Raw genomic sequence first — 26,127 nt, forward strand, 5'->3', positions numbered from 1 at the left:
ACCCGCCATTTCTGCTAGCCAAAGTGACAGTGCTGCTGTCCCAGTGTCCCTGTGCTTGTAGATATACATTTCAAGTGCATTGTAATGCATACCTCAAAGGTGTATAAAATCATAATAGAACATTTTATCATGGCTATGTAAGGGGAGGGTACATACAGTCTGAATGGCTAACCATTGAAAACTTTCTGTACAAGGCATTTGACACTAATTTTACTGGTCAAATCCTTCTTTGAAAAAAGTCTGTCTTGACAAGCAATTTACTAGATCCCTTTGCAGAGAGAGCTGCCTTGATGGGTTGTTGCATAAGCTATTTGACATTTGTCCCCAGTCAGACCGGATGCCACATGAAAAATTTACTCCAGCAAGGAGCTCCCAGGAATAAACAGTTCTCTAGTGTTGCTCACAGGGGACTCAGCAAGGTGAGCGGAACTTCAACTTGTCACGGATGCTCTGTTCTGACAAACATAAGTAGATGCTAATGGCTAAATCGTGACAGAATAAAGTCCCACAACCATATGGCTAATTGCCACAACAATATCTTCAGTGTTATTAATCAAGTTTTCATAGTGTGCCATGATAATTGGAATAATTAGAAACAGCATAGGCATTGCTTGCCTCTGCTACACATACTGCAGACAGGGACCTGGAACAACCGCAGTTGCACTTTCAGTACTGTGTTTTTTAAATGCTTTTCTTTCCAGCAAATACTGTGGTTAATTAATGAATTAGCTGTTTGCCACCAGAGTCTTTTGTTGTTAGCAAGGCTTCTGCGGGGGCACCTCGGTAGCTAAATGACACCAGTAAGCCCCTTGTGTCCCTTTTTAAAGATGCAGTATTCCCATAAGGCAGGAACCACACAGCACAGAACTTTGCCATCCCGAGATACTGTAAATTATAAAACTTGAAAGTTCTTACTTTTTTTACATTAATTTGTAAAGCATATATCTAAGTATGTATGAATAAACAAAAGAGCCTCAATGTAGAATAATGTTTTGCTGTATAATAAGTTTAACAAAAGCAACCCACTCCCCAGTATGTAGTGACTAAATTAAAGTAGAGAGCAGCAATATCTGAATAAATATGGTTAGATGTACAAAAAGAATACTTCTGTTGCTCACATTTTCCTGTTACAGAAACTAAAAGAATTTTTAAGTTGTAACTATTTTGTGAGCTACCAGTACTGATCAATGTAAACAATAATTACCAAATATAACTTACCAAAACCTGTTCTTCCTTATGCTGTATGGTAGTGGAATAGATCTGAATAATTATACTCTACCTCTGGAACTAAGGATATAAATAAAACAGTGTTTGTAGCATTTTTATTTACACTAAATAGCTGAATTATCATCTTGTCTTTCGTACTGGAATAGTTATTCACTGGACACTGAGGTCTGGGACTGCAATATCAATGAGGAAACACTGGTGTTTCTTAGGTGTATGTATAAACATTTAGTTGACTGGTCAGTAAAACTGGCAGATTGATGGTAATGACTCTCTTCACTGGATGTATGAAGGCATTTAGCCAAACTAATGGATTGAAATGGATTGCTGCGTGTATGGCCTCTTCTTCTTAGTTTAGTTTTACAGTTTACAATAGATATAATGTTGAATTCAGAGACCATATAAATCTTCCCTCTCCCTGTTTAAAAAAAAAATGCTTTCCTGATTTGAGAACTACCACACAAGAAGATTTTGAAATGTTATATATTTAATTACACGTGGGCCTGCAACAATCAAAACCTGATTTTGACCAAAGGTAGTAGGCAATCTGTTTGCTTTGGGCTCAATCTCTTTTTAATGATGACTCTTAAGGAGAAGACATTTGTATTGTAAGAAGACTGTTACACTAAGATGGAAACACATTTCTGCGATCAGGATTCTCTACCGTTCTGAGGGCTGTCCAGGATGATACTCTGCTACAAAATAATGGCCTGATTTAACAACAGCTCTGAGCGTGAAACTCCCATAAAAGTGCCTTGAGTTGAGTGGGTGCAGAATTGGGTGCTCTAAGTGCTTCACAATAATTAGGAATCTTGGCTGCTGGGTAGATGAAAAAGGGCCAGTGAATACAATATAAAACTAATCTCTTTCCAAAGATCTTACCTCAGATTCAACCTCTTACCATCCACTTAATTCTTTCTCCCTTCCCCACCTCCCTGGGAAGTATGAGGTAGAACGATGCCTGAAGTTAGTTTTGCGTACGTAACTACTTAAATTGAATTAGCAGGGTTTATCTGTCCAAATAATAAAATAATTGTGGTTCTAGAAAGGGTAGTCATCCATACAGATAGATTTCTATTGTGTTAACAAGGCCTGAATCCCTCTCACTAGTGCTAGTAATATATTTTTATATTCTGGACATGATTCCTCCTGAGGTATTACAGACACTCCCCGGGTTACGCAAACCCGACTTACACAAACCCGCACTTACAGAAAAAGTTCTGTAAGCGAGGTTTTTTTGTTTGTTTGTTTTTTTGCGTAATTGTCGGGTTTACATCCCCGACTTACGCAAAATTCGACTTACACAAGGCGTTCCAGAACAGAACGCTTGTGTAAGTTGGGGAGTGTCTGTAATTAATGTATTGATAGGTTAACTTTATTTTGCAGCTGGGAAGCCTCACACAAGTTTCAGCATTCCCTGTGCTTTAAATCTGAATATAAGCTTTTTCGATTGTAAGTGACTTGGCTTTGTACATTAAATATATCAAAGATGTACTCTCACCACTTTTGTGCAGCCAAGTGTTCAGTTTTACCATTTTCTTGTTAATGCGTAGTTTGTGTCACTGGCCATACTGCCATAGTTAATTTTACTGTGGAAAACTGTTGAATCTCCTTTTTCCTGAAATCTAAAATTGTCTCCACTATTAACTTGATTCTTGATAACATAGCAAAGGAATACATTACATAAACTGTAAGAAGAAAAGGCAGAATGATGACATTTTCAGGGAGTATTGTTTCAAATGATGTCTGGACTTTATTTGTGTTTGAAGTAAGTTGCTTCTCTGGGGTTGTGAGGCACCTCGCTACCGCCTGCTTTTAGCGTGAAGAAGCCTTGTACCGCACCTGCCATGGGTCACTTTCCCAGTGCTACCGGAAACACAAGCACTCCACTATAGGACTCACAGGCCCTGCTATCAGTTTAGCAATAGGCACGCTACAGCCCTCCAAGCATCTTCCTGGAGTGTCCAGCCACTGGTCTCCTGTATATTCACAATATTCATTGAACCATTTCTTCCAAAGTAACAGTACATCCCAGCTTACTGGTTCCAAATCAGATCACTGCTCTGCTTAACTTAGTGAAATCAAATAAGTTTACTTAACAAAGCATAGAGAGTCAAGTAGTAACAAGTAGAAATATTGGAAACAGGTGGTTATCTACAAAATTAAATCAGAACACACATTCTAGAACCTCAAATTAATTAACAAGATACTCTCATGTCTAATAGAGTATGGCTTACCCAAAAATCTTGTAGCACTTTATAGCCAGGCTGACACTGTGCCTTTGTTCATGAGTCATGTACACTGTGAGTTTGCCACCTAGGTGAAGGATTCAGCGTCTCTTTGCACTCCAAGATATACCAGACCAATCCTTTGTCTTTACTCATAAAAAGGACAATCCCCTAGAGAATATTTTCATCCTGTAGATTCCCCCTCTCATAAATTTTTCAGTTTCTCAATTTGCACCTGATTCAGTATGCAAATAGGCTTACAGTGTGAAGCATACAATACACAAATGGCCAGACAGGAAGATAGATGATAGTTACCTCTTGCCTGAAAGGAACACTTCTGAAGTATGTTACCTCCTGGTGACCTGCCTGAACTCCAAGATCTTAAAAGCATAATTTTTAGTATGGATACATAACTCATTAAGTATTATCCATACATACATTTTGCAATCATCATCATGACCAGTCGGCTACTGGCTCTCAATAGAGACCTCACATACCACCCTTTGGGGAACTGTTATGCATATGCCCAACCCAGGGATCCCTGTAAAACCATATACACCCCCTGTGCCTTCTGCCAGTGGGCACCACGGGTTCCCTGGATCACAGTTGATTCCTCTAGTTCAGTTATTCTGTTCATATATTGCACATTTATTTTACACTGGCTGTATAAAATGATTGTCCTGCAGAATGTTGTCAGATTTTGACAGTTCCTATTCAGTCCTCTGGGATTAAGTCTAATCCATTTTAAAGGAAATATTAAGCGTCTAACCCATGAGGGATTCTAAATTGTCTGCTAGTCCTAATGTGTGGATGCCCTTCTGATGTGAAGGTGCTATATAGCTGTTAGACCAGTTGTTTTCAACCTGTGGTCCATGGACCCTAGGGATCCACAGACTACGTCTAAGACTTCCAAAGTGGTCTACACCTCCATTTGAAATTCTTACGGGACTGCAAATGAAAAAAGATTGAAAACCACTGTGTTAGACCAACTCAATTCTCTTGTTAATAAATGGCAAATTTACGTTTTTTTGTAAAATACTGAATATTTTATATAAGCCTCACTCACAAAGTGCCCTCTTTTCAAGAATATGTATTTAGACTGAATGTTCTATAAAATATTTGAAAATTCATAAATATGAGGAGGGTTTATTCACTGGGGGTTTGTTGACAGATATGAAGTCTTGTTGGAAGAGTTTGGGTAACTTTGTTGCCTTTTTGCCAAACTCTCCATTTCTCACGAGCCCCAGTTTAATCTTAAATATATACAAATACTTTGCACTTGTATAGCATTTTCATTCATTCATTTCAGTGCTTTACAAAGCTCTCCAGGAGTCTTTATCTATATTTTTTGCAGATGGATAATCTTTGGCCAGAAAGGTTAATTGGCTTACCCTGTGTCGCAAAGGAGCTCCATAGTGGAGCCAGCATAGACCTCCTGACACCAGATCTTATACTCTGTCTATTTGAGCTTACTGCCTCACTAGTGTGTTAAGATTAAGACAAGTTTTCCAATAACTATTCCATTGCTTTATGGACACTTTTTTTCGGCCTTCAGTAGCTCAGCCGTCTGAGCTCTTCACTGAAAAACTTCCTTCGGTGTAATGGAAGAAGTTTATGTAGTACACTGTAATTTGACAGTATAATAATAAAGCGGTGGTGTTCTGGCTTACGTGTTTTAAAATGATGGATTACAAATTTACACCAGTAGTAAAGTCTGCTGCTTTAATGCTTATGATGGGGAAGTCTCCTACATGGAATATGAACGGTAAAAGCTTGATGAAACATTTCAGTACATATTTGGACATTTAAAAAAAAGTCAATAAAATTACGTTAATCCTTTTTATGATAAAAAGATAATAAATGACCTTTCATATAAGGCTGACTGTCTTCATTGGCCTTGATTATTCTACATGGAAATGTAGTAACTCTAGCAGAATTTAATGCCCCGGGTGACTAAAATATAGTGGGAGTCCTACTTCAGAGATATATTGTACAAAAGAAGAATGCAGCAACAACCCTACTGTATGTATCCCCAAAGCATTAGGTGTAAAGACATTATCTAATATATTCTAATGCCTTTAAAATAGCCTTTATAAAACACTGACAAATAATTGTTTTTCTAATATAGTTTTCTACTTTAAAATTTATGTAGACTGTAACTGCCAAAGCAAACTTTAATCAAAGCGTTCTCATTTTTGGAGAATAAAAAGTGGGAGGAAGGAGTTCATAATTGCTAATAGCTGATAACGCTAGAAGTATCACTAATTTAGCAGTGGCTTTTTTGTTTCTGTAGGTTTATTGCTACATACAGTATTTAAAATCATGCAGTCACATTATTTTTGTTAAAACAGAAAATGTTCCCATTACTGTGCAGTGTTTTTCAAAAAACAAGTGTATAGGTATCATCACTAGTTAAGGATGTAATTTTGGAATGAGTGTAAATAATGAACAGTTGAAATTCAATAGCCATTCTTGCATTTTTCTCTCTACTGAACATGGATTTTTGTCATTGAAATACATTATTTTATAGCTACAAGAGGTGAAATCCAGAACCTATTGAATTCAATGGGAGTTTTGACACTGTGGTGGGGCCAGGATTTCACCAAAGGAATATAACAAAACTTTGTACATTTCTACTTTGTTTCCCACGCCATTCTGTGCTACCCAGTTTACTTCTGTGCATCATTAAATGGACACAGTTGTCCCTGCTTTTTAAAGTTGGCTGTTGTCCAAGCTCCTCCATCTCAATTATTTTGCAGAAATATAGCAGCCTTTCTCAGTCTCTACCCCTGGGGAAAAAATACATTACAAGCCAGACTACTTCTCAATGAATCATACTTCTAGAAAGACAGCTAGAAACTTGACCACTTTTCCATATTTTTTTGTTCCTTTGTATCATGTCCGAAACTGGGGCCGCAATTTACAAAAATGGGTGCCTTGAGTTAGACTCAGAAGTCCAGAGTTAAACCACCCATTTTTTAAAATCTTGGATTGGTCCTCCAAATACTTCCATTCTTAACAAGCCTGCAAGTATTGAAATGTCATCAACTGATTTTATAATTCTAGGTCTAGATAACTAGCTAAGTACAGCAATTATTCTAATTAATTTTTATTCACATTTTATCTTGAGGTTCTGTTTATAATACTCTATGAAGTGGTAATAAATTATTAATACATGTTTTAATAAATGGTCAATGAATTGCTATATTCCAACAACATGGCTTTCAAACCTTACCGATGTTCTTATAATCATAGTACACCTCTACCCCGATATAACGCGACCCGATATAACATGAATTCGGATATAACACGGTAAAGCAGTCCTCGGGGAGGGGGGCAGGGCTGCGCACTCTGGTGGATCAAAGAAAGTTCGATATAACGCGGTTTCTCCTATGACGCGGTAAGATTTTTTGGCTCCCGAGGACTGCGTTATATCGAGGTAGAGGTGTAATTACACATAACCAACAAATACAACTCATGTCTGTAACACGTTTATAACATCTATTACTTATTTCCTCTTTTTATAAAGTATTGTTCACTTGGAATATTAATATTAAAGTATTTTTTATCTTTTGCTACTTAGCAGGTGAGAAAGCAGTTAAAACCTAGTGAACAGCATTCTCTGCACAGACCATGATCAAGTGCTCTAATTTAATTAGCACTATTCTACTCTATTTATCTAAACTTTTAACCACACTCATCCCCATCAAATCTGATCACTTAATAGAATTATCACCATCATAATATAAAAGTCCATATAAGTCTCCAGCTTCCTCATTCCTTCCTGCTAAGGCAACTGGGAGATTTTTTCAGTGGCCCCTCCCACTTTTAAACTTCATGTTCTTTGTTTTTTGTTGTGAACGTGGGAATTGAAAGTTGAAGAGGTAAGTTTTAGACTTCTCTTTGAAAGTGGTGAGATTGTGGTCCCTCCCACCCCTGCCAGAATTGAATTCCATTGTATTGAGCCAGCTGATGAGAAAGTTTTGTCTTATACTTTCCTGAGCTTTGTCCTCCAGGCTGACAATTTTATAATTTTTGAGAAACCTAGTAGCCTCTGAAGATTATTGGCATGGGGAAGAGAGAGCGAGGGGGGGTCTTACAGATATCTTGGTCCAACACAGCAAACTAAAACTGCCTGAGGTCAGATAATAATGGTTCCTTCTGGCCTTAAATCTATGAATCTGTAATGCTACTAAGGAAAACTTTAGAGTTAAGTCTTCCCAAAATGAAATGTTCCTTACTTGATGTGAAAATGAGTGCCAACGCTAGAGAATAAACAACAACAAACTGTAGTCATCTGTCTTTTAAATACGATGTGGAAATAGAGTAAAATCAAAGATCTGTACGTCAGAGAAAAGAAATCTAAAGAAAGCCAATCCATTAGATAAAGAAAAGCTAGTCCAGCGGTAACATGCATGTTTAAAGGTTTATTTGTGCCATGTTTTGGGGTTTTACATTACAGAAGGCCAATGAAATGATTGCAAAATCAGAGTGAAATTCATAGATTTTAAGGCAAGAAGGGACCTTCTGGTCTGACTTCCTGCATAACACAGGCTGTAGAATCTTACCAAGTGATTTCTGCCTCAGACTCATACCTTCTGTTGGAACCATAGCATATATTTCAGAAAAACATCCATTCTTGATTTAAAGGTGAATCAGTGACATTCCAAAGTAAGTTATTTCAATGGTTAATTGCATTCATTATTAAAATTGTACACTTTATTTCTAATCTGCATTTGTCTAGCTTCAGTGTTTTGTGCTCCTTCCAACTCTGTACAAGTAAACATCCCCCTTCCTCTATCTCTGAAATTACTTGCGGGGGGGAGGGTCTCAAAGGGCAAAAAGCCCTTTTCTTCCAGCCACGCTGGACAAGGACCCACAGCACAGTTTCTAAGCATCTGCACAAGAAAATAACTTAATCTTGCTATGGAAGTTAAGGAACACCATGCCTTTATATATCTAGATAAGAGTTCTTATAGCAATAAGTCAGCATGGCCCCAAAAGAAATATAATTGGAACCAGAAAAATCCAGAAAAATCATAGAAGCTACATAGCACTGGAGTTGAATAGTGGAAGTGGTTCATGAGTTTCAGGCAGCTGCATGCTAGTTGTATATAAAGAGACAAGCCCAGGCAGCACAACACCTGTCCAGCTAACTTGACGCATCAGACATTCATATGGGAATGTCAGCAGTGTGCCATAGATCCATACAACAATACAGATTTATTTAGATAGTGATCTCTCACCAAAGCACTCAGGGCACTGTCCAATTAACAGAACAATTAAAAGGATGGTATTTTATTTCGTTTTTTAAGTGCGAAAACAAATAAGTGGGGGATTTAAGAGAACAAAACCCCTCACCCCCATGAGCTTTGCATTGTATTCTTATTTCTGATTTTTAAGAGAAGATGAATAATTCTTCAAATCCCAGAAAACGTGCATCTTATTTTTTTCACTTTTGTGGGAAACAGGATACGCTACAGCGATGAGTGCTATAGTAATATCTGAGATTCATAGATCTTTAAGGACAGATGGAACCATTACAGTCATCTTGTCTGTTCTCATGCACAGCATAGACCACAGCATAGAATTTCACCCCGTAATTCTGGCATTAAGCCCGTAATTTATTGCTGAGGTATCTTTAGAGACACAGACATTTCCATTCCTTCAATCACAACAACTTAGAGTATCAGATGGATTTTTTGATTGTGACTATCTCCTGATGTGCTATTTATGTAAGGATGCTTGCTATGGAAGTTGTTCTATGTACTGTTCTCAACATTAAGAGCTAACAATTTAACAAGCAGAGAGTTTCCTGACATGCTACTTACAGCAAATTCTGTGGCCTGTTATGGATTTCCTTTTCTTCCTCTCTCCATCTTAGAGAAATATAGGTATATAATAAGGCCTTATTTATTTTTGAAATGTTCTCTTTTTTTATTAACTGTTGCGTGCAGCCCCTTCAACTCTCTTATCTATGGTTATGAGGAGTGTTTCATGCAGCGTTATGACTCATTTCAGTAACACCTCTTGTGTGAAAGGACCCATTAAGAATCCTGGTCAAAAAAATTGAATGGGGTTATGCTCCAGATATCCTTCCTTTGCTCTTTCTTTGTGTTGGTTGGAGATTGTTCCATCTCTTTGGGACAGTCTGTGTGAAATCCCCAAACTGTGCAACTGCAGGGGCCTTAATAAATACAAGATTTATTAATATTGGAGACAGAAAACTAGAGAAACAGACTGTGTAACATACATCATCTGAAATGCTGCAAAAGATCATCTAGATGGGTGCCCTTAGTGACATTACAAGAAAGTAAACAATATCTTGCATTTCTAAAAATGTCATCCATTCTGAATGAGCTTCTCTCTTTCTCCCCTCTGACCGTTTTTGACAACCAGCAAGTCAGAGACAGCTTCTGGTACACCTCTACCCCGTTATAACGCTGTCCTCGGGAGCCAAAAAATCTTACCGCGTTATAGGTGAAACCACGTTATATCGAACTTGCTTTGATGTGCTGAAGCGCGCAGCCCTGCCCCCCCGGAGCGCTGCTTTACCGTATTATATCCGAATTTGTGGTATATCGGGTCGCGTTATATTGGGGTAGAGGTGTATTAAATGTCTTGACATATTCCCTGGTCTGTATTTCCTGGGATGCTTCAGTTAAATAAACTTTTCAGGTTACTTTGCTCTTCTGCCTGCATTCTCATTCAGAAAGCTATTTACATACATGTACCTAGTGATTAAATGAATTGCATGTGAAATATCCCTCATGCATTGCAAATCCATCCAAAATTGTGCTCACTACTTGGGAGAAACTGTTTCAGTTTTGATTTTCCTTTACAGCGTAAAGTTCTTTTGAAGTTGTATATGCACAATAGTTATTACTCACTCTTGTTTCACATCTTATTTCCATACCATACTATACCTGAAAGGCTGTCTGCTGTTCATTCTAGCCTATTTGACCATGCTTTTACACGTTCAATTGTTCTAGCTAGAGGTGTAAACCTGAATGTAATTCGCTGTTTGTACTAAATCTGAGTTCAAAGAGAGGGCTTTCCACTTGTGTATAATTTTCTCAGTATCAATTCACCTGCAACATTAATTCTGCTGTTTCCTAATTTTTGAGGGTTTGATTTTGCAAATCTTAACATTCTTTTAAGGTAAGTTTTTGGAGTGTAATTTCCTAAGTTTTTTTTTTTTAAGTTAAATTGAAAATACAGATTACGTCATATGGAACCATGCTGACACCCCCCACCCCCAATCAGTCTCAGTGGATTTGGGATCTTCAGCTCCACAGCATAGTTCTCTACCCCTTGAGCTAACAGAGTGATTGATAGCAACAGCAGGCTCTTATCTTCTATGCGGACCTACCACTACAGAGGAATGACATGCACACTTTGCCAGTGCGTTTTACTGCTGTTTGTTAGTCAGCAACGATATGTTCAGACTCAGGAAATCCTGAGTTCTACTGCAAATTCTGTAGGGGAATTACAGCCCCTTCTGCTGCTGTCCTCCCACCCATCCTTCTCTTTGGCTCCTGCCCTTTTCCCCACCTCACCACTGCTCTTAATCTCCCACATCTATGGCTCATCTATTGCTTTTGTCTCCCCTTCCTTACTGGTTCCGTCTCATTACTCCTCATTCCCCAGGCGCCCCATACTTGTTCCTCTCCCCCTCTGCATTTGAGTCAGGTAACTTCCTCCTCCTGATCACTGTCTGGACACCAGCAAGGGGAGCATTGAGAGCACAGGTGTCTTAGTTCCTATGCCTGACACCATAACAGCCCTGGACAATTGTGAGGAGCAGTTGCTCTGTGGGGATGGTGCATGTGCAGTCCAGCAGGCATGTAGGAATTATGAGGGGATGGACCATGTTCATTCCCGATGGAATCTTTAGAGAAATTTAGCTGGGAAATTAACAAGTCTCTACTGAGCATGTGTAAACTAAGATTTTTTTTCTGAGCCTTATAAATTGCCAGATTAGAGCACATATTCATGGAGATGGTGAACAGCAAATCCCTGACATCAGTGTGACCCATTGCCAAATTTCATGTCTCTTCTCTGACATATGGAGGCACTACAGCTGGTCAAACAAACAAACAAACAAATGTTAACATGGGCAAAACATTTTTCCTAAGTTTGTTCTTGCAAACAGCTAAACCACTTTATCAAAAACTTAGAAAAAAAGAAAAATCAGCCTGAGGCAGACACCCAATATGGAAAATTGCAGTCTGAGAATAAATTTGGAAAAGTTACAACTGGAAAACAGGGTCTTATACTGAAAAGTATTGGGCAATGGTAACCATAGGTGTTGCTCTCTGCACAGCATGTGATACATTGAAAGATTGGCATTAATCTTTAATATAAACGCAAACCTTTACTAGCTCTGTTGCATGTGTAAAGCAATATTAAGTCTTGTTAATTCCCGCACTGAGATTATTTAGCAGCATGATCACTGCTTCAAACCTCCCTTCCAAAGAAGTCATAATTTTCTGAAATACATCCGGTCTTACTAGTGCAGGCTAATGTAAGGGATCTCTTTTATATTTCTGTCTCATTGAGAAGGAGTCAGTCAGCTTGTACATAGCCTGTAGAGATGGGGCCAACATTTCACTCAAAAGTCAGAGTCTTGGTTTAAGAAAATCACCGTTAGCTCTTAGTTTGGGGATTCAGTGTTCTCAAACTTTCAGTGACTATTTCTGGACTTTTGATTTAGCCCCATCCAACTAATTTCAAGATGCCTAGTCTCAGTGTTTGTGGTCCATGTTTGAAGTTAGGCTACATCCTTCCTACAAACATGGCTTCCCATCTATGCGTGTTCATCTGTCTTGCTCCAGTGTCTTCCTTTGTGCTGCACTAGCTTTCCATCACAACTACTCCCATTCTGTCACCGTTACCTCTACTTTCCTATCCCAACTCCTAAGGCTTATGTAGTTCAGGTCAGTAATTTTTAAAGATTTCGTTGCTCTTAATGAAGAAGGAAGACATATATACAGATAAAACCTAAATGCCAAATCAATAGCTAAAATAAAGTATCTGGTTTCTAAACTACTTACAGAATTATCCAGTTAATCTTAATCAAAATGGTGACGATCTTTATTTAAACCTGGTAAAGACTGGGTCATTCCCATAGTTAATAGATATACCAGAGGATTGATGTCCTTTGGTTTCTCTATTCTGTAAGGCCATTAATGAATCATTATCTCTTGCGAGTAATTACTGATCTCTTGAGAGTTGTGGTTTAATTATATAGGAATCATAAGTAGAAGCTAGGGTTAGTTATTCAAGAGGTAAATAGTAGTACTCTTGGATGGTTTATCGGTGCTTTAAAAATTCTGGACTTTTTGTTTTTGTAGAACTTAATTGCTAAGTAGGTTTGGTGAAATATGAATTGTATTATTGCATGTGATAAAAGGTACACTGTTGTGACAGTTACAATCTGCAGGTGTAACAGATATAAAGCAAGATTAACAAAACAGACTAATAATTAAACCACAGCCAACCAGCAAAGAGGAAAAGCGGTTATCTTGTCCAATGCTGTCATTAAGTGCAACTTAAATTCTCTGTAAATATTTGTAAGATCCATAGAAGCGTGTTAATTTTGAAGAAAACGCTCCAATGTAAAACTTGATTCATTAAACTAAGTGTCCCTTTTTATGAATGTAAAGGCTCATGGAAATCATGCCATATGGCAACATGGTTCATAGATGATAGGATCCTTGAGTTATGGATGCTATGAGCTAGATGTTACAGAAGAAGAGACAATAGTCACTATACATGGGTTTACAGTGGTGTGAATTGTTTGCTCCCATTGGGACAAAGGGGTTCAAATAATTAATGGTAGTATCATGGTTGCTAAAAAAGTCCAGTTGTTCTTCTGCACTGTATAACTGTGGAACATGATATCTCTGGAGACTGAGATTTAACTTTCCCAGGAGAAAATATAAAAGCGGAATAAAAGGAATGATTTCTGCTTGAGCAGAATAAACCTGCATCCACAAACGATTAACACTGCATAATGAAGTAGTAAAGAAGCAAAAGAGATTTCTAATAAAAGCCTAATAACAAATCCCATTACACCATGGTGTATATTTTCCCTTGAAGTGTATTAGAGTTTTATCAAACCTCCCGAATTAGATTTCAGTAGGTTGTGAGCAAAGTCAGCTCAAATGCTTCAAGCGTAGCTGAGCTTTCGCTCCTAACAGCTTGAGCAACATGAAAGTTGTGGGTTTAAGGGTGGGAGGGTTTGTTACTGCAAGTAATAGGCTTCATACAGAGTTTGGGTAATGTTTGTGTCACCGTAGGATAATAGTTTCCTGTAGACTAGGCACTGTAGGGTAATGTGCCACTATATAGTAAAACACCTTATACAGAACATTAAATGTGCTAGATTAGCCTTGCTTTGAGTTGATACAGTGGCTGTTTTGTTGCAACACCCAGCCCTAAAGATAGGATTTACAGAAAGTGGTAGAAATAGGGGAGGCAGCGCGCATTTGATTTTAGTGAAGAGAAGAACATTGAACATTATAAAGTAAAAAGTTATACTAATTTTTATATTAACAACTAACAGATTGACAGAAGAGCACAGATGTAAGATAATTTTATATGCAAAGTTTAAATATTTTTGTTGTAAAACTGTAATGTTCCTTATGGGGAAAAAAATCTGCTTAGAGTTCTGCAAATTCTGTCTTCAACAAAGGTTTATTATTGTACAGTGGGTTAGCACTCATACATACAGTTCCACTAAAGGGGAAAAAAATTGGAATGAAAGTTTTGAGAAGTGAATGAAATCTGATTCATAACATGAGCCTTTTATGAGCTTTTTTTACTAGGCACAGATTCATGCAGCAATTAAGTTGTTTTCCTAAATTTGTAATTGATTGATTGATTGATTGGCTCACATTTGTGCAGAAATGAAATTCTGGTACAAGGGACCCCCAAAAATTGTTACTTTACAACTCCAATGAGATAAGGTACAACGGTTGTCAAATGTCAACTCTTGGAAGTAAGTTTAGTCTAGTTATGAATTCTAGCTGCCTTTTAGTTCTATTTTTGTTACATAAGCTGCCAGCTTTAAAAAGTGGCTTAATTTGCTTAGAGGAAAATTATAATAAATCTCCCTTTTCGCTTCCCATCGACTAAAAGATTTTATGGTAAATAAAGTGTATATACCAGTTAAGAATGTAATTATTTCCTTATAAGCCCATTATGTAACCACTTTAAATGTAATACTACTATTACGTACCATTTGTGTAACATTTTATATTTTTCAAACAGCTGTAAAATGTGAATCCTTGCTACAGACCTGTGAGATAGGTCGCTAGCATTATTATTCCTATTTTATGATGTGAAAACTGAGATATACAGAGGCTGACTTGCCTGAAACCACAGAGTGACGAGTTCTTAGCTAACACTGCTATGCTCACTCTGCACTGTCAGTGTTGACCAAATACTCCATGTAATCTAGATAGATCTCCACATTTTGGTAAATATGAAAACATGTGTATATACAGCATGGAATGTGATTCTACTTGTTGAATTGTCTCTAAAAATTATTAAAATTGAAGTATACATACATAATCAAAATGGTGTATATAACATATTTTTTTACATATCTGCAAACAGTGTAGTTACATAAAGGGAAGAGGTCCCTTTCTGTTAACTGCAATCCAATCCATAGTGATTCCTGCTTCATTTATCTGGACTTTTTGGAGGTTTAAATGAACCACTGGCTTCATCCTGCTGCTTAGCTCTTCCAGACCTACTTGAATGATATTTTCTCACCCTCTTTTTAAATCATTATTAATTTAAATGTACAAGATGATGATATGCGGACTGGTATAAGATTTCTCCACTGTGTCCCACATGCACAATAACATTTAAGTCAATTAAAACTTTTGAAGTCCTTAAAGTATTTCCTCCTATAACTGTGTTAGGATATACAACAGCACTTCCCAAAATAAAATTCTTAATAAAAAGATTGTCAAATAACTTAATGCTTTTTAAAATTCCATACATTGTTTCAGATCATGTCTGATCTTATGATAAATATGTTGACTTAATAATATTTGTAATTATTTCTACTGAATGTATGTGTTGTTTTTTTTCTAGGCGATGGGTAAGGCTCCTATTTGGACGAGAATTCCCACTCCAGGACCTTCTTGTTGTCTGGGATGCATTATTTGCTGACAGCATCACCCTGGATTTAGTTGACTACATTTTTGTAGCCATGTTATTGTATATTAGAGATGCCTGTAAGTATCAATTACCTTATGATCTTTTTTTTTTTAAAGTGCAATCCCAGTTTTTAAAAGAAAAAGGGTGGAGAGCATCAGAAATTTCTGAATTTCATTTTGAAAGTGTTTTGTGTAATTGAAAATTACTTAAAATGCTAACTACAGTAGGAGCCCCTTGTTACCAAATGTGGTCTGATATATTCATGAAAGACATTGAATATTGGAGTTAAAACCAAGGTTTGTTTTCCAAATAGTATTATCTTTTTTATACAGAGTTGTGAATTGCATATATAAAGCAGAGTTATACAGATATGTGCAGAGCTCCACCTTCTGACAAAGCTGACATACTGAAAAAGTCTCCCTTTATGGAAATATCTTTATGCTGTTCTCATTCATATGAGGAATAGAGAATGCTAAAGGCAATGATCATTTAAGACAACTAATCATAATTTTCTAACATATATATTTAAGGAAATTTACATATGGAGAAAAAATCACGTATATGTCATGTTTATTCTATGGGGGTATATTATTTAAATAACAAATGACTTAAAATTATTTTAACACACACTTCTGAGATTTGCCCAATGGTGAAATCTTTATTGTGCTAATAATGTGCAGTAGATACATCTGAATGTTAGGCTGGGACAAGTAAGAACATCAAAAGTTAAAGTTAACACTCCATCCTTAACTTCTGTCTTTGTGAATGGGGGAAAAAGACACTAAATGATTAATTAAGGAGCTCTTATTTATAAACCAGAACATATTTCTAGTCATTAAAAGATTCTGTTTTTTAAAACAGAACAACACAAATCACACCTTTCCATAATGAGATGTATTTATGTCGTAAAATATGTATCACTTTTTATTATAGAGACAAGGTAGGTGAGGTAATATCTTCTATTGGACCAACTTCTGCTGGTGAGAGAGAAAGATACTTTCAAGCTCTGTGTGGCTCAACAGCGTGTCTCTCATACCAACAGAAGTTGGTTCAGTAAAAGATATTACCTCACCCACCTTGTCTCTCTCAGATTCAGGGACGGACACAGCTACAATAACACTATACAAATTTTATAGCGCACTCGTGAAAATTTTACACATGCCCATTACCATTAGTTTATAATAATACTTTAGGTCCAACAAAATCTAGGACACACAGTTCCAAACACATCTATGCCTGCTATTTTAGGGTCCAATTCTGCAGATTCTTATGCGTATGCTTTATACATGCACTAGTTCCACTGACTGTTGTGGGACTACTTGTGTACGTAAAGTTAATCGTGTATAAGCACTAGCAGAATAGGGACCTTAGATTCCTCGTGATGATGCTGCCACTGAACTCATTGTAGCAGTTTTAAAATGCCAGTTTCTGTTTGAGAATGACCTGATTCAAAGCTATGATGGTCTATAAAAGTAAATCTGACTGTTGTTCAGATGCATTAAGCGGAAGTAGTCTTGAAAATTTTGTTGGAAAAATGTAGTAACAGATTTTTTTAAAAAATCAATATTTTATTTATTACTAAAAAAGGATGGTGTGGGAAAGTGGTTTGTGCACACATGAGCACTCCCTAAACTTTTGGTTTCTTGCAAACTTAGACACAAGCACTGGTATGAAGTAGCTATGAATTGAAATAGTGTTCTGAGAATCAGTATGGAATCAGCATATCAGGCTCCTCTTTTACTTTTCGGTTCCCATGACTAGTACAGCCACTATAAGGAGCTTTTACAAATGGGAGCTAGTTTGCCAAAGCCAGATATACTGAATTTGTAATTGATGGCAGGGCACCTTTGCTGTTTAAGGAAACATAAATATAAAAATAAATAACTTACACTCATGTAGACATTTTTAATTATTTTTAAGCTTACGAAGGTGGTACAGCAATGTAGCCAGACATAAGTACAGAATACACTGTCAAACCCAGACTCAAAATAAGTATGGAAGCTTTTCACATTTCTTGACTTTATGAAGAAAGAGTGTCTGTGGATCAATACTCAATATGCTTTTACAGTTTTCAGCAATTTTTTTTATCATTGCTAGTAACTGAGCTTTGAGGAGAAAACAAAACATTTTAGGAGTTTTATGATACCAATTTCTGTTCTGAAATTTTTTCAAGCAAATATTGTGGAAAAACTTCCATTTGAAGTATTAATCTGTTAGGGTTTTGTTTTGTTTTAATTAAAAATACCCAATAATAATTACCCATCCTTTAAATGAATGGACTGGAAACTTTGAAATTTAAAACTGTATAAATTTTAAACAATGAGAGTTAATATTAGAAGTTCTTAAACAAACTGAATTATTGCAAAGCCAACCACAACCTATGATAAAGCTGTAATAATGACAAGATTTTCATGTATAAAGTAGTTCTTAAATACTGTGCATGTTAGATTTTTTTAAAATAGTCTTTGTTTGTTTTTTGTTCTTGCTGCCATACATACAGTATTTTGTTTTCTTGCTCTCAAGAGCATGGCTTCAAGAAACTCTATTTCTGCTATAATTTTATCCTTTATTTTAAAAATAGACTAGATGTGAAGTAAAAAATTTAGATTGTTACATATAGTACCTATGAAAAATGTGGTTGTAATGACATGATCATTCAGAAGATTACAAATATTTAAGCATGTTCATGAAGTTCCGATTCTCAAACCTGCTCTGCACAGATGCACCTCTGTACACATGCAAAGCCCCATCAGTCCATGAGAGTCTGCACAGGCTGACAGAGCCCACAGTTAATGTCCAATTTCAGGATCAAGGCCTAATGCATTTTTGTGGTCATAAAAATTATCTGCCATTTTGTGGAAAAATTCATGCACAACATCAAAGGTATTTTCCTATTTGTTAAATCTTGGATCTGAAGTATGCACATACTCTTTTCTTATGTTAGAGCAGGGGTAGGCAACCTATGGCACGTATGCCAAAGGCGGCACACGAGCTGATTTTCAGTGGCACTCACACTGTGCCTGGGTCCTTGCCACCGGTCCGGGGAGCTCTGCATTTTAATTTAATTTTAAATGAAGCTTCTTAAACATTTAAAAAAACCTAATTTACTTTACATTCAACAAAAGTTGAGTTATATATTATAGACTTATATAGAGAGACCTTCTAAAAATGTTAAAATGTATTACTGGCACGCAAAACCTTAAATTAGAGTGAATAAATGAAGACTCGGCACACCACTTCTGAAAGGTTGCCGACCCCTGTGTTAGAGCATGGAAATATATCGTCTCTATGAGCAGTAGCTGATGAGTTCAGAAAGGAGGTTTGAGGACATTTATTTCATGGGGGTTTTTTTCACTGCACAAATGTGCAACTGTAGTACCACTGCATATTTTTGTATTTCAGAAAAAAAATATCAGAAAATACAGCAGTGAAATATCTTTTCTTTCAAGAAAAAAAACAGAGAGGCTGCTAATGTTTCGCATATTTGTCTGATGTGAGGCCATTGTCAGTACATCAGCATTTGACAGTAGCTGAATAGACAAAATGACTGCTTTTCCATTTGTACAGTTTGTTTCTGCTTTAAAACCAGATATGTCCATTATCATTATTATTATTGCATGCCCAAAAGTGTGCTGGATACTTTGCAGAAGTAAATGAGCCACAGTCCCGGCTCTGAAGAGTTTACTTAGTATTTTTGTGATATCTGTTATACAACAAGATGTTCAGGAAGTTATATTTACTTCAACTAAATGGCTACTCTATTACATAATTTTTCTTAAATAGAAGGGAGAATTAGTATCATCATTCTATAAAATCATGTGTTGGGACTCCATGTGGATGCAGGAGGTCAGACTAGATGATCATGATGGTCTCTTCAGACCTTAAAAGTCTGAGGACTGGACAATGTCAAACAATACACTCCTAATCATCACTTGGCTGGCAAGAAATGAAAACTTGATCACAGACAGGCACAGTTAATCCACAGACCCCTGCCTCTGTCCATGGATGGTTACTGGGTCAGGGGTAAGCTGGATCTTTAATGGAGGAGCACCAGAGAAAAATCTATTTCATACTTCTGTGAGCACAGAATGACCAGTGTTCATTAAGATTGCAATAGATGCCTTGTCCATTCACTCTGGAGGGAAGTTTATCTACACCACATCCCCATCACCAGCAATAGGAAAGATCCTGACCAAGTTTTTGAAAAATAAAGGTTTCATTTTCTTAATTAGCCATCTGTTGTCCTAGGCAAATATGGTGTCCATTCCATTTGCGGTTGGCGGTGATCATCATGAAAACCTTATAACATCAGATGATTCTGAACCCAGACTTCCTTTATCCTGACATTGCCTAGTCCCCAAGGATTCACTAATCTTGCATAATATTAACAGCCGGAATGTAACCAACTATGCTTCCTTCTCTTTATATTATTCTATTTATCTTCAAATTTTGTTACATTTTGTTCTTATTTTGGGGTGTCTTATTCCCCACATTTCATATTTTTACAAGCTTTGTGGTTCATCAATCCCTAATAGAGAAGAATCACTCTTCTATCAAATGCTTATTTATTTCCAACTATTTAGAACCTGATCTTGGAGATGTTACAAACACTGAACTGTTGGAAAATTAGACCTTTTGTGTGCACCCACATCAGTTTTTCCGCACAGCGTTTATAAAGATCTTTAGTATGCAATCATGTTACAGACTCATATGAGTTGAACATTCCATACAATTTAAAATAACTAGATACAAAGGGAGACCCTTAACTGACTTCTTGATATAATCGTTGGATTGAGCTGGTTCATTAAGGTCATCAAACAGGTGCTTTTACTGAGACTGCCATTTTGTTCTCCAGTATGTTAAGATCTAGTCCTTCTGGTTGCTAAGAAAACTTTCAGAATGTTAGCTGAGTATAGATTGGCTACAGACTGGAACAATAGTACTGAAAGATGTGAACTGCCCCTAATTCTATAACTCAACCATAGTTAAGATGGAGACTAGTTTATTATTTAGCAGCTGATTTGTCTAAGTGCTCTAAAATCCACATATTTACTTGGATTGTCTTGAAATTTGCTGTGCCTCGTGGGAATCCAGGATAGTTGTCCAAATTTGAGATTGTTTAATCCAATGGTTCGTGAGTTATACGTGTAATCAAGGCATGTGTAATCAAAATTTTACAGTTCTTTTAACTTCTCTTAACACTCATTTGGGGATCAAACTATAGCTTGATTTTTACCCAACAACTCAATAGATCTCAGCGAGTGCCTTGCACCCACTATTCCTTTTGAAGAAGCATTATTTTAAATGTTATTCAGGGTAAAATTTGGACCTACAAAGTGGCTAGGGTCAAGACGCTTGTACATATGTAGCAGGACTGAGGCTCTGTTGAAAGCGCGAGTGTTTGCAGATAGCCGGATATCAGAATAAGTTGATACACTAAGTAAGATGGCCATTGAACCTGAGCAGCACCATGTGCGTCCTACCTGTGGCTGCTTTTTGAGAATGTGTTTTGTGCACATTAGTTGCTCTCTGGATACGTTCTGCAGAACTTGCTTCTGGAAATTTTGCCCTGTGAACAAAGTTTCTGGTTTAGGAGTCAATACATCAAAGTTCTTTAAAATCCACATGCATGCTCTGATTTTACTTTAGAAGTATCATCAAGGAAAATAGCATTAATTAAATAGAAGGAAGATGAAGGACACTAGTCTACAGCAGCATTAAGGTAATGTAATCATGCCATATGCTCCTCACCCATTTTCTGAACCAATGGGATTGAATGTGACCAAACCAAAGCAAGTAGCTGGACCTCTCATCCCGTTCAGCATGGTCAAAGTGGTTGCTGAGCATCAGGAAAGTATCCATAATGGAAAACTCTGTTCTAAGGACAGGTATTAGGTTGACATTAACTGTGATGCCAGGATACTGTGATCAGTCAAAACAGTAATTTGTTTATCTTGAAAAATAAACACAGAAAACAAATTTCAGCATTCTAAAATAACAAACCCCAGATATTTTCCCCACAAACTGCTATAAAATAATCAAGTAGTGCAGAAACTACAAGAACATTGAAAAACGGTGCTCTAACCCAAAAGACAGAATTTTTTAGACCTTTTTTCACCTCTATTAAAATGGAAATGCTGGTGTCTCCTTAACTCTGCCCCTGCTACTGCCCTGCAACTTTAATCCTACCTTCGTGGAGTGATCTCCCAGCTTGCCTTGACAGATATCGTAGCACTCTGTCTTTCCAGATCAAGCACTGTGGGGATGCAGCATAAGGATATAGCAGGAGAAACAGTCAGAGCTTGTCCTCACTAAGGCAAAAGTCACATTTAGGGCAGACTGAACAAGTATCATCTCTCCTATTCTTGACTGCCCCAGAGTTCCTAGATGTCACTACATGTTGACTTTTGTCCTAAGGATTCCCTCTGGAACATTGTGTATCTCTGACCCTGTAGTGCACTGACATCATGTATGCTACCAGATTGCTCTGAATCCCCATAGCAGGAATAGACTATTGTGTTTCTCTACTTATACAACACACACAAATGACTACAGAAATGAGTGGTCCATGATCCCTTTGAGAGCAGATGCACCTCTCCTTATATCACAGTGTGATCTGTGGCAAACTGCTACAAAGTAATCCCTGCACCAGTCAATACAGCTGTCCCTAGCACAGTGAAGGGCAGTTGGAGTGCATTAAAAAAAAGAGAGAAAACAGTTCTGTGGGACTCAACATTCCCATATAAAATGCCACATATACTTAGTCATGCCTCGTGTCTGCTTATTGTTGGACAGGCTGGGCTAAAACATACTTCTATATATCCCCAGTGGCCCTTGCCACGTCCAGGGGGCAGAGATAAGATTACAGGGCAGGGCTGGTATGCAGTTTAACTTGGTATTATCTGGTTTTCAGAAGGTTAAGTATAGATGCACTCGATGTTCTGGAAGGGTACAAGAAATGGACAGTCAACTGTAACTATTAAGGAAGATTTTGGGCAGTGAATTTATTTCAATATTGTGAAAACAACAAGGAGTCTGGTGGCACCTTAAAGACTAACAGATTTATTTGGGCATAAGCTTTCGTGGGTAAAAAGCTCACTTCTTCAGATGCATAGAGTGAAAGTTACAGATGCAGGCATTATATACTGACACATGGAGAGCAGGGAGTTACTTCGCAAGTGGAGAACCAGTGTTGACAGGGCCAATTCAATCAGGGTAGATGTAGTCCACTCCCAATAATAGATGAGGAGGTGTCAATTCCAGGAGAGGAAAAGCTGCTTCTGTAATGAGCCAGCCACTCCCAGTCCCTATTCAAGCCCAGATTAATGGTGTTAAATTTGCAAATGAATTTTACTTCTGCTCTTTCTCTTTGAAGTCTGTTTCTGAAGTTTTTTTGTTCAATGATAGTGACTTTTAAATCTGTAATAGAATGACCAAGGAGATTGAAGTGTTCACTTACTGGCTTTTGTATGTTACCATTCCTGATGTCCGATTTGTGTCCATTTATTCTTTTGCGGAGGGACTGTCCGGTTTGGCCAATGTACATGGCAGAGGGGCATTGCTGGCACATGGATGGCATATATAACATTAGTAGATGTGCAGGTGAATGAGCCCTTGATGGTGTGGCTAATGTGGTTGGGTCCTCTGATGGTGTCGCCAGAGTAGATATGGGGACAGAGTAGGCAACGAGGTTTGCTACAGGGATTGGTTCCTGGGTTGGTGTTTCTGTGGTGTGGTGTGTAGTTGCTGGTGAGTATTTGCTTCAGGTTGGGGGGTTGTCTGTAAGCAAGGACTGGCCTGCCTCCCAAGGTCTGTGAGAGTGAGGGATCATTTTCCAGGATAGGTTGTAGAGCGTGATAATGCGCTGGAGAGATTTTAGCTGGGGGCTGTATGTAATGGCCAGTGGTGTTCTGTTATTGTCCTTGTTGGGCCTGTCCTGTAGTAGGTGATTTCTGGGTACCCGTCTTGCTCTGTCAATCTGTTTCCTCACTTCCCCAGGTGGGTATTGTAGTTTTAAGAATGCTTGATAAAGATCTTGTAGGTGTTTGTCTCTGTCTGAGGGGTTGGAGCAAATTCGGTTGTATCTTAGGGCTTGGCTGTAGACAATGGATCATGTGATGTGTCTTGGATGGAAGCTGGAGGCATGTAGGTACGTATAGCGGTCAGTAGGTTTCCGGTATAGGGTGGTGTTTATGTGACCATCACTTATTTGCACTGTAGTGTCCAGGAAGTGGATCTCTTGTGTGGACTGTTCCAGGCTGAGGTTGATGATGGGGTGGAAATTGTTGAAGTACAGGTGGAATTCTTCAAGGGCCTCCTTTCCGAGGGTCCATATGATGAAGATGTCATCAATGTAGCGCAAGTAGAGGGGGGGCACTAGGGGACGAGAGCTGAGGAAGTGTTGTTCTAAGTCAGCCATAAAAATGTTGGCATACTGTGGGGCCAGGCGGGTACCCATAGCAGTGCCACTGACTTGAAGGTATAAGTTGTCCCCAAATCTGAAGTGGTTGTGGGTGAGGACACTGCAAATAAGACTCCTTGTTGATTTTGTAGATACAGACTAACACGGCTACCCCCTGATACTTTTCAATATTGTGGTATCTACTGGGCCTAATGCTGATTTAAATGTTAACATTAACTATTTCGCTGCTGATCAAAGCGTGTAAGAAATGATAGATATGACTACTATGAAGATCTGCACAATCTAGTGTTTGAAACCAAGAGTGGGTGTTGCTTAGGAGATACCACCACTTACAGTTTTTTCCAAGCTGACCCATGGAGCCAGTAAGTCAGGGGGAAGAGGGAGATGAACCCAGGGTGATATCCAACCCCTGCTAATAGGGAGCTGTCCCACATAGCCAGGCTAGCATCTAAGCACCACCAAGGGAAGCCAAGACCAAGGACCACAGCAGGGTATCTGAGCCCCACTAAGAGGGCATCAAGCCCATGTTGCTCAGCAGACAGCCTGAGTCTTAAAATATGTTTGAAAGCTATTGCATCTATCCTAGCTTCAACAAGAACATTCACTATTTTTTACTAGGTAACGTGATCATCCTGTCTGTCAAGTTCAGTTTCTGTAAAAGGGACAGTGGTATCCAGAGGTTCTACAGCATCCAATGTCACTACTGTTACTCTAATAGGTATGTTGATGAAAAGCCCTGATGCACAACCAAAGGAAATTCACACACAAACATGCTTGTGAGTCAGATTTAATAGTCCTGGCGACCTCTTTCCTTCTGAGAAAAAGTTACGTGCATCTGGTGTTACCTCTTCGTCAGGAAGGCACAACTAACTGTGTGTCCAGACAACACAGAATTGTTAACCTGTATTTATTCTGATACAGCTACCTACAGAAGATCTGCCAAGTTGAATTCATCAAGGCTCTCCTTCTTGAAGATGAGGTTTAATATGTCTTTCAGAAGGTTCCAGCTGGTTCTGTAAAAAGGCTGCTAAAGAGATAAAGGACATCAAAGTGTTTAGAGGAGGGTGTGTCTACTTTCCTCTGGAGCCATTGAGACAGATCACTATCACGCAAATAAGGCAGCTTTCATAAAGACAAGATGCTGCATTCCGTAGTGAACAGAATTTCCAGAAGCCATAAACCACACAACAAAAACCATCTCTGACAGTTTAATATTATCTATATTTTCTCATGCTGAAGAATGCTCAACATCTGGCAGTTTTTCTCTTTTTGCTTTTTTCAGATACTGATCATTGGCAAACTTTCTTTCTCTCCTTGCTTAATATTTAGGATACAGGTTGCAATTCTTTCTACAGCTTATCTAATTGTTATCTAATTTTGCATTTTGCAGCTCCTATTCAGCATGCTTGGGAAGGCTGTAAAATATGTAAACACAAGTAAATTTGCCCTTTCAGGAAAATTCAAACACATTTTGCAAGCAGTCATAAAAATGTAAAAATATTTCCAGTTCGTAGACTAGCGAATTTTTGTACCATTCGAATAATGATGTTCTGCAGAAACTTTTGCTCTTTGTCCCAGAACCCTGCTTTCAAATGAATGCTGTCCTTTAAGCTAAACTGAATAGGAAAACAGATTAAATTAAAACTTGCAGGCCTTATTTTAAAGTCTTTTACTAGTCAAACCAATGCTGCTAGTTCAGACAAGATCCAGATAAGAAAAGAGTTTTATAGCAAGAGTTTAACATTATTAATTTCAATGCATTGAATTCTTATCTGCCTCCCCAAATTTTTTCAACAATGTTCAACTCTTCTCCAAAGGTGGTTCGTCTTTGCCTTTTTATGCAAATTTCCCAGGTGATTCTCTTTAAGTCAAGGGGAGTTCGATTGGACTGTAAAGTAGGAAGCTTTTAAAAAGTCTATTCTGAAGGAGTTCATTTGAATTAGACTGGAAGTGGTAAAAGTAATAGCCACTTTTTATAACTTTAAGATTATGTACAGTTGCAGCTTTGTTTGACAAATCATATAATGAAAACAATTCAGTACAAGGACCAACCATTATGGAAAGGCTAACAAATTG

The 26,127-nt window shown here is 37.8% G+C and overlaps 1 protein-coding gene across 4 annotated transcripts in view; it reads left to right on the forward strand.

Annotated features, from left to right (window-relative positions):
• TBC1D5 (TBC1 domain family member 5) overlaps nucleotides 1–26,127 on the forward strand; it is a 472,654-nt gene that overhangs the window by 329,740 nt on the left and 116,787 nt on the right. For all 4 annotated transcript variants that reach the window (XM_024197361.1, XM_029910981.1, XM_024197362.1 and 1 more), the window contains one exon: nucleotides 15,564–15,706. In XM_024197361.1, the coding sequence (XP_024053129.1) occupies nucleotides 15,564–15,706 (143 nt within the window). The remainder of the gene's footprint in view (nucleotides 1–15,563; nucleotides 15,707–26,127) is intronic.

Source organism: Terrapene carolina, unplaced genomic scaffold (genome assembly GCF_002925995.2).
Source record: "Terrapene carolina triunguis isolate 2854851 unplaced genomic scaffold, T_m_triunguis-2.0 Scaffold84, whole genome shotgun sequence".
Lineage (NCBI taxonomy): Eukaryota > Metazoa > Chordata > Testudines > Emydidae > Terrapene > Terrapene triunguis.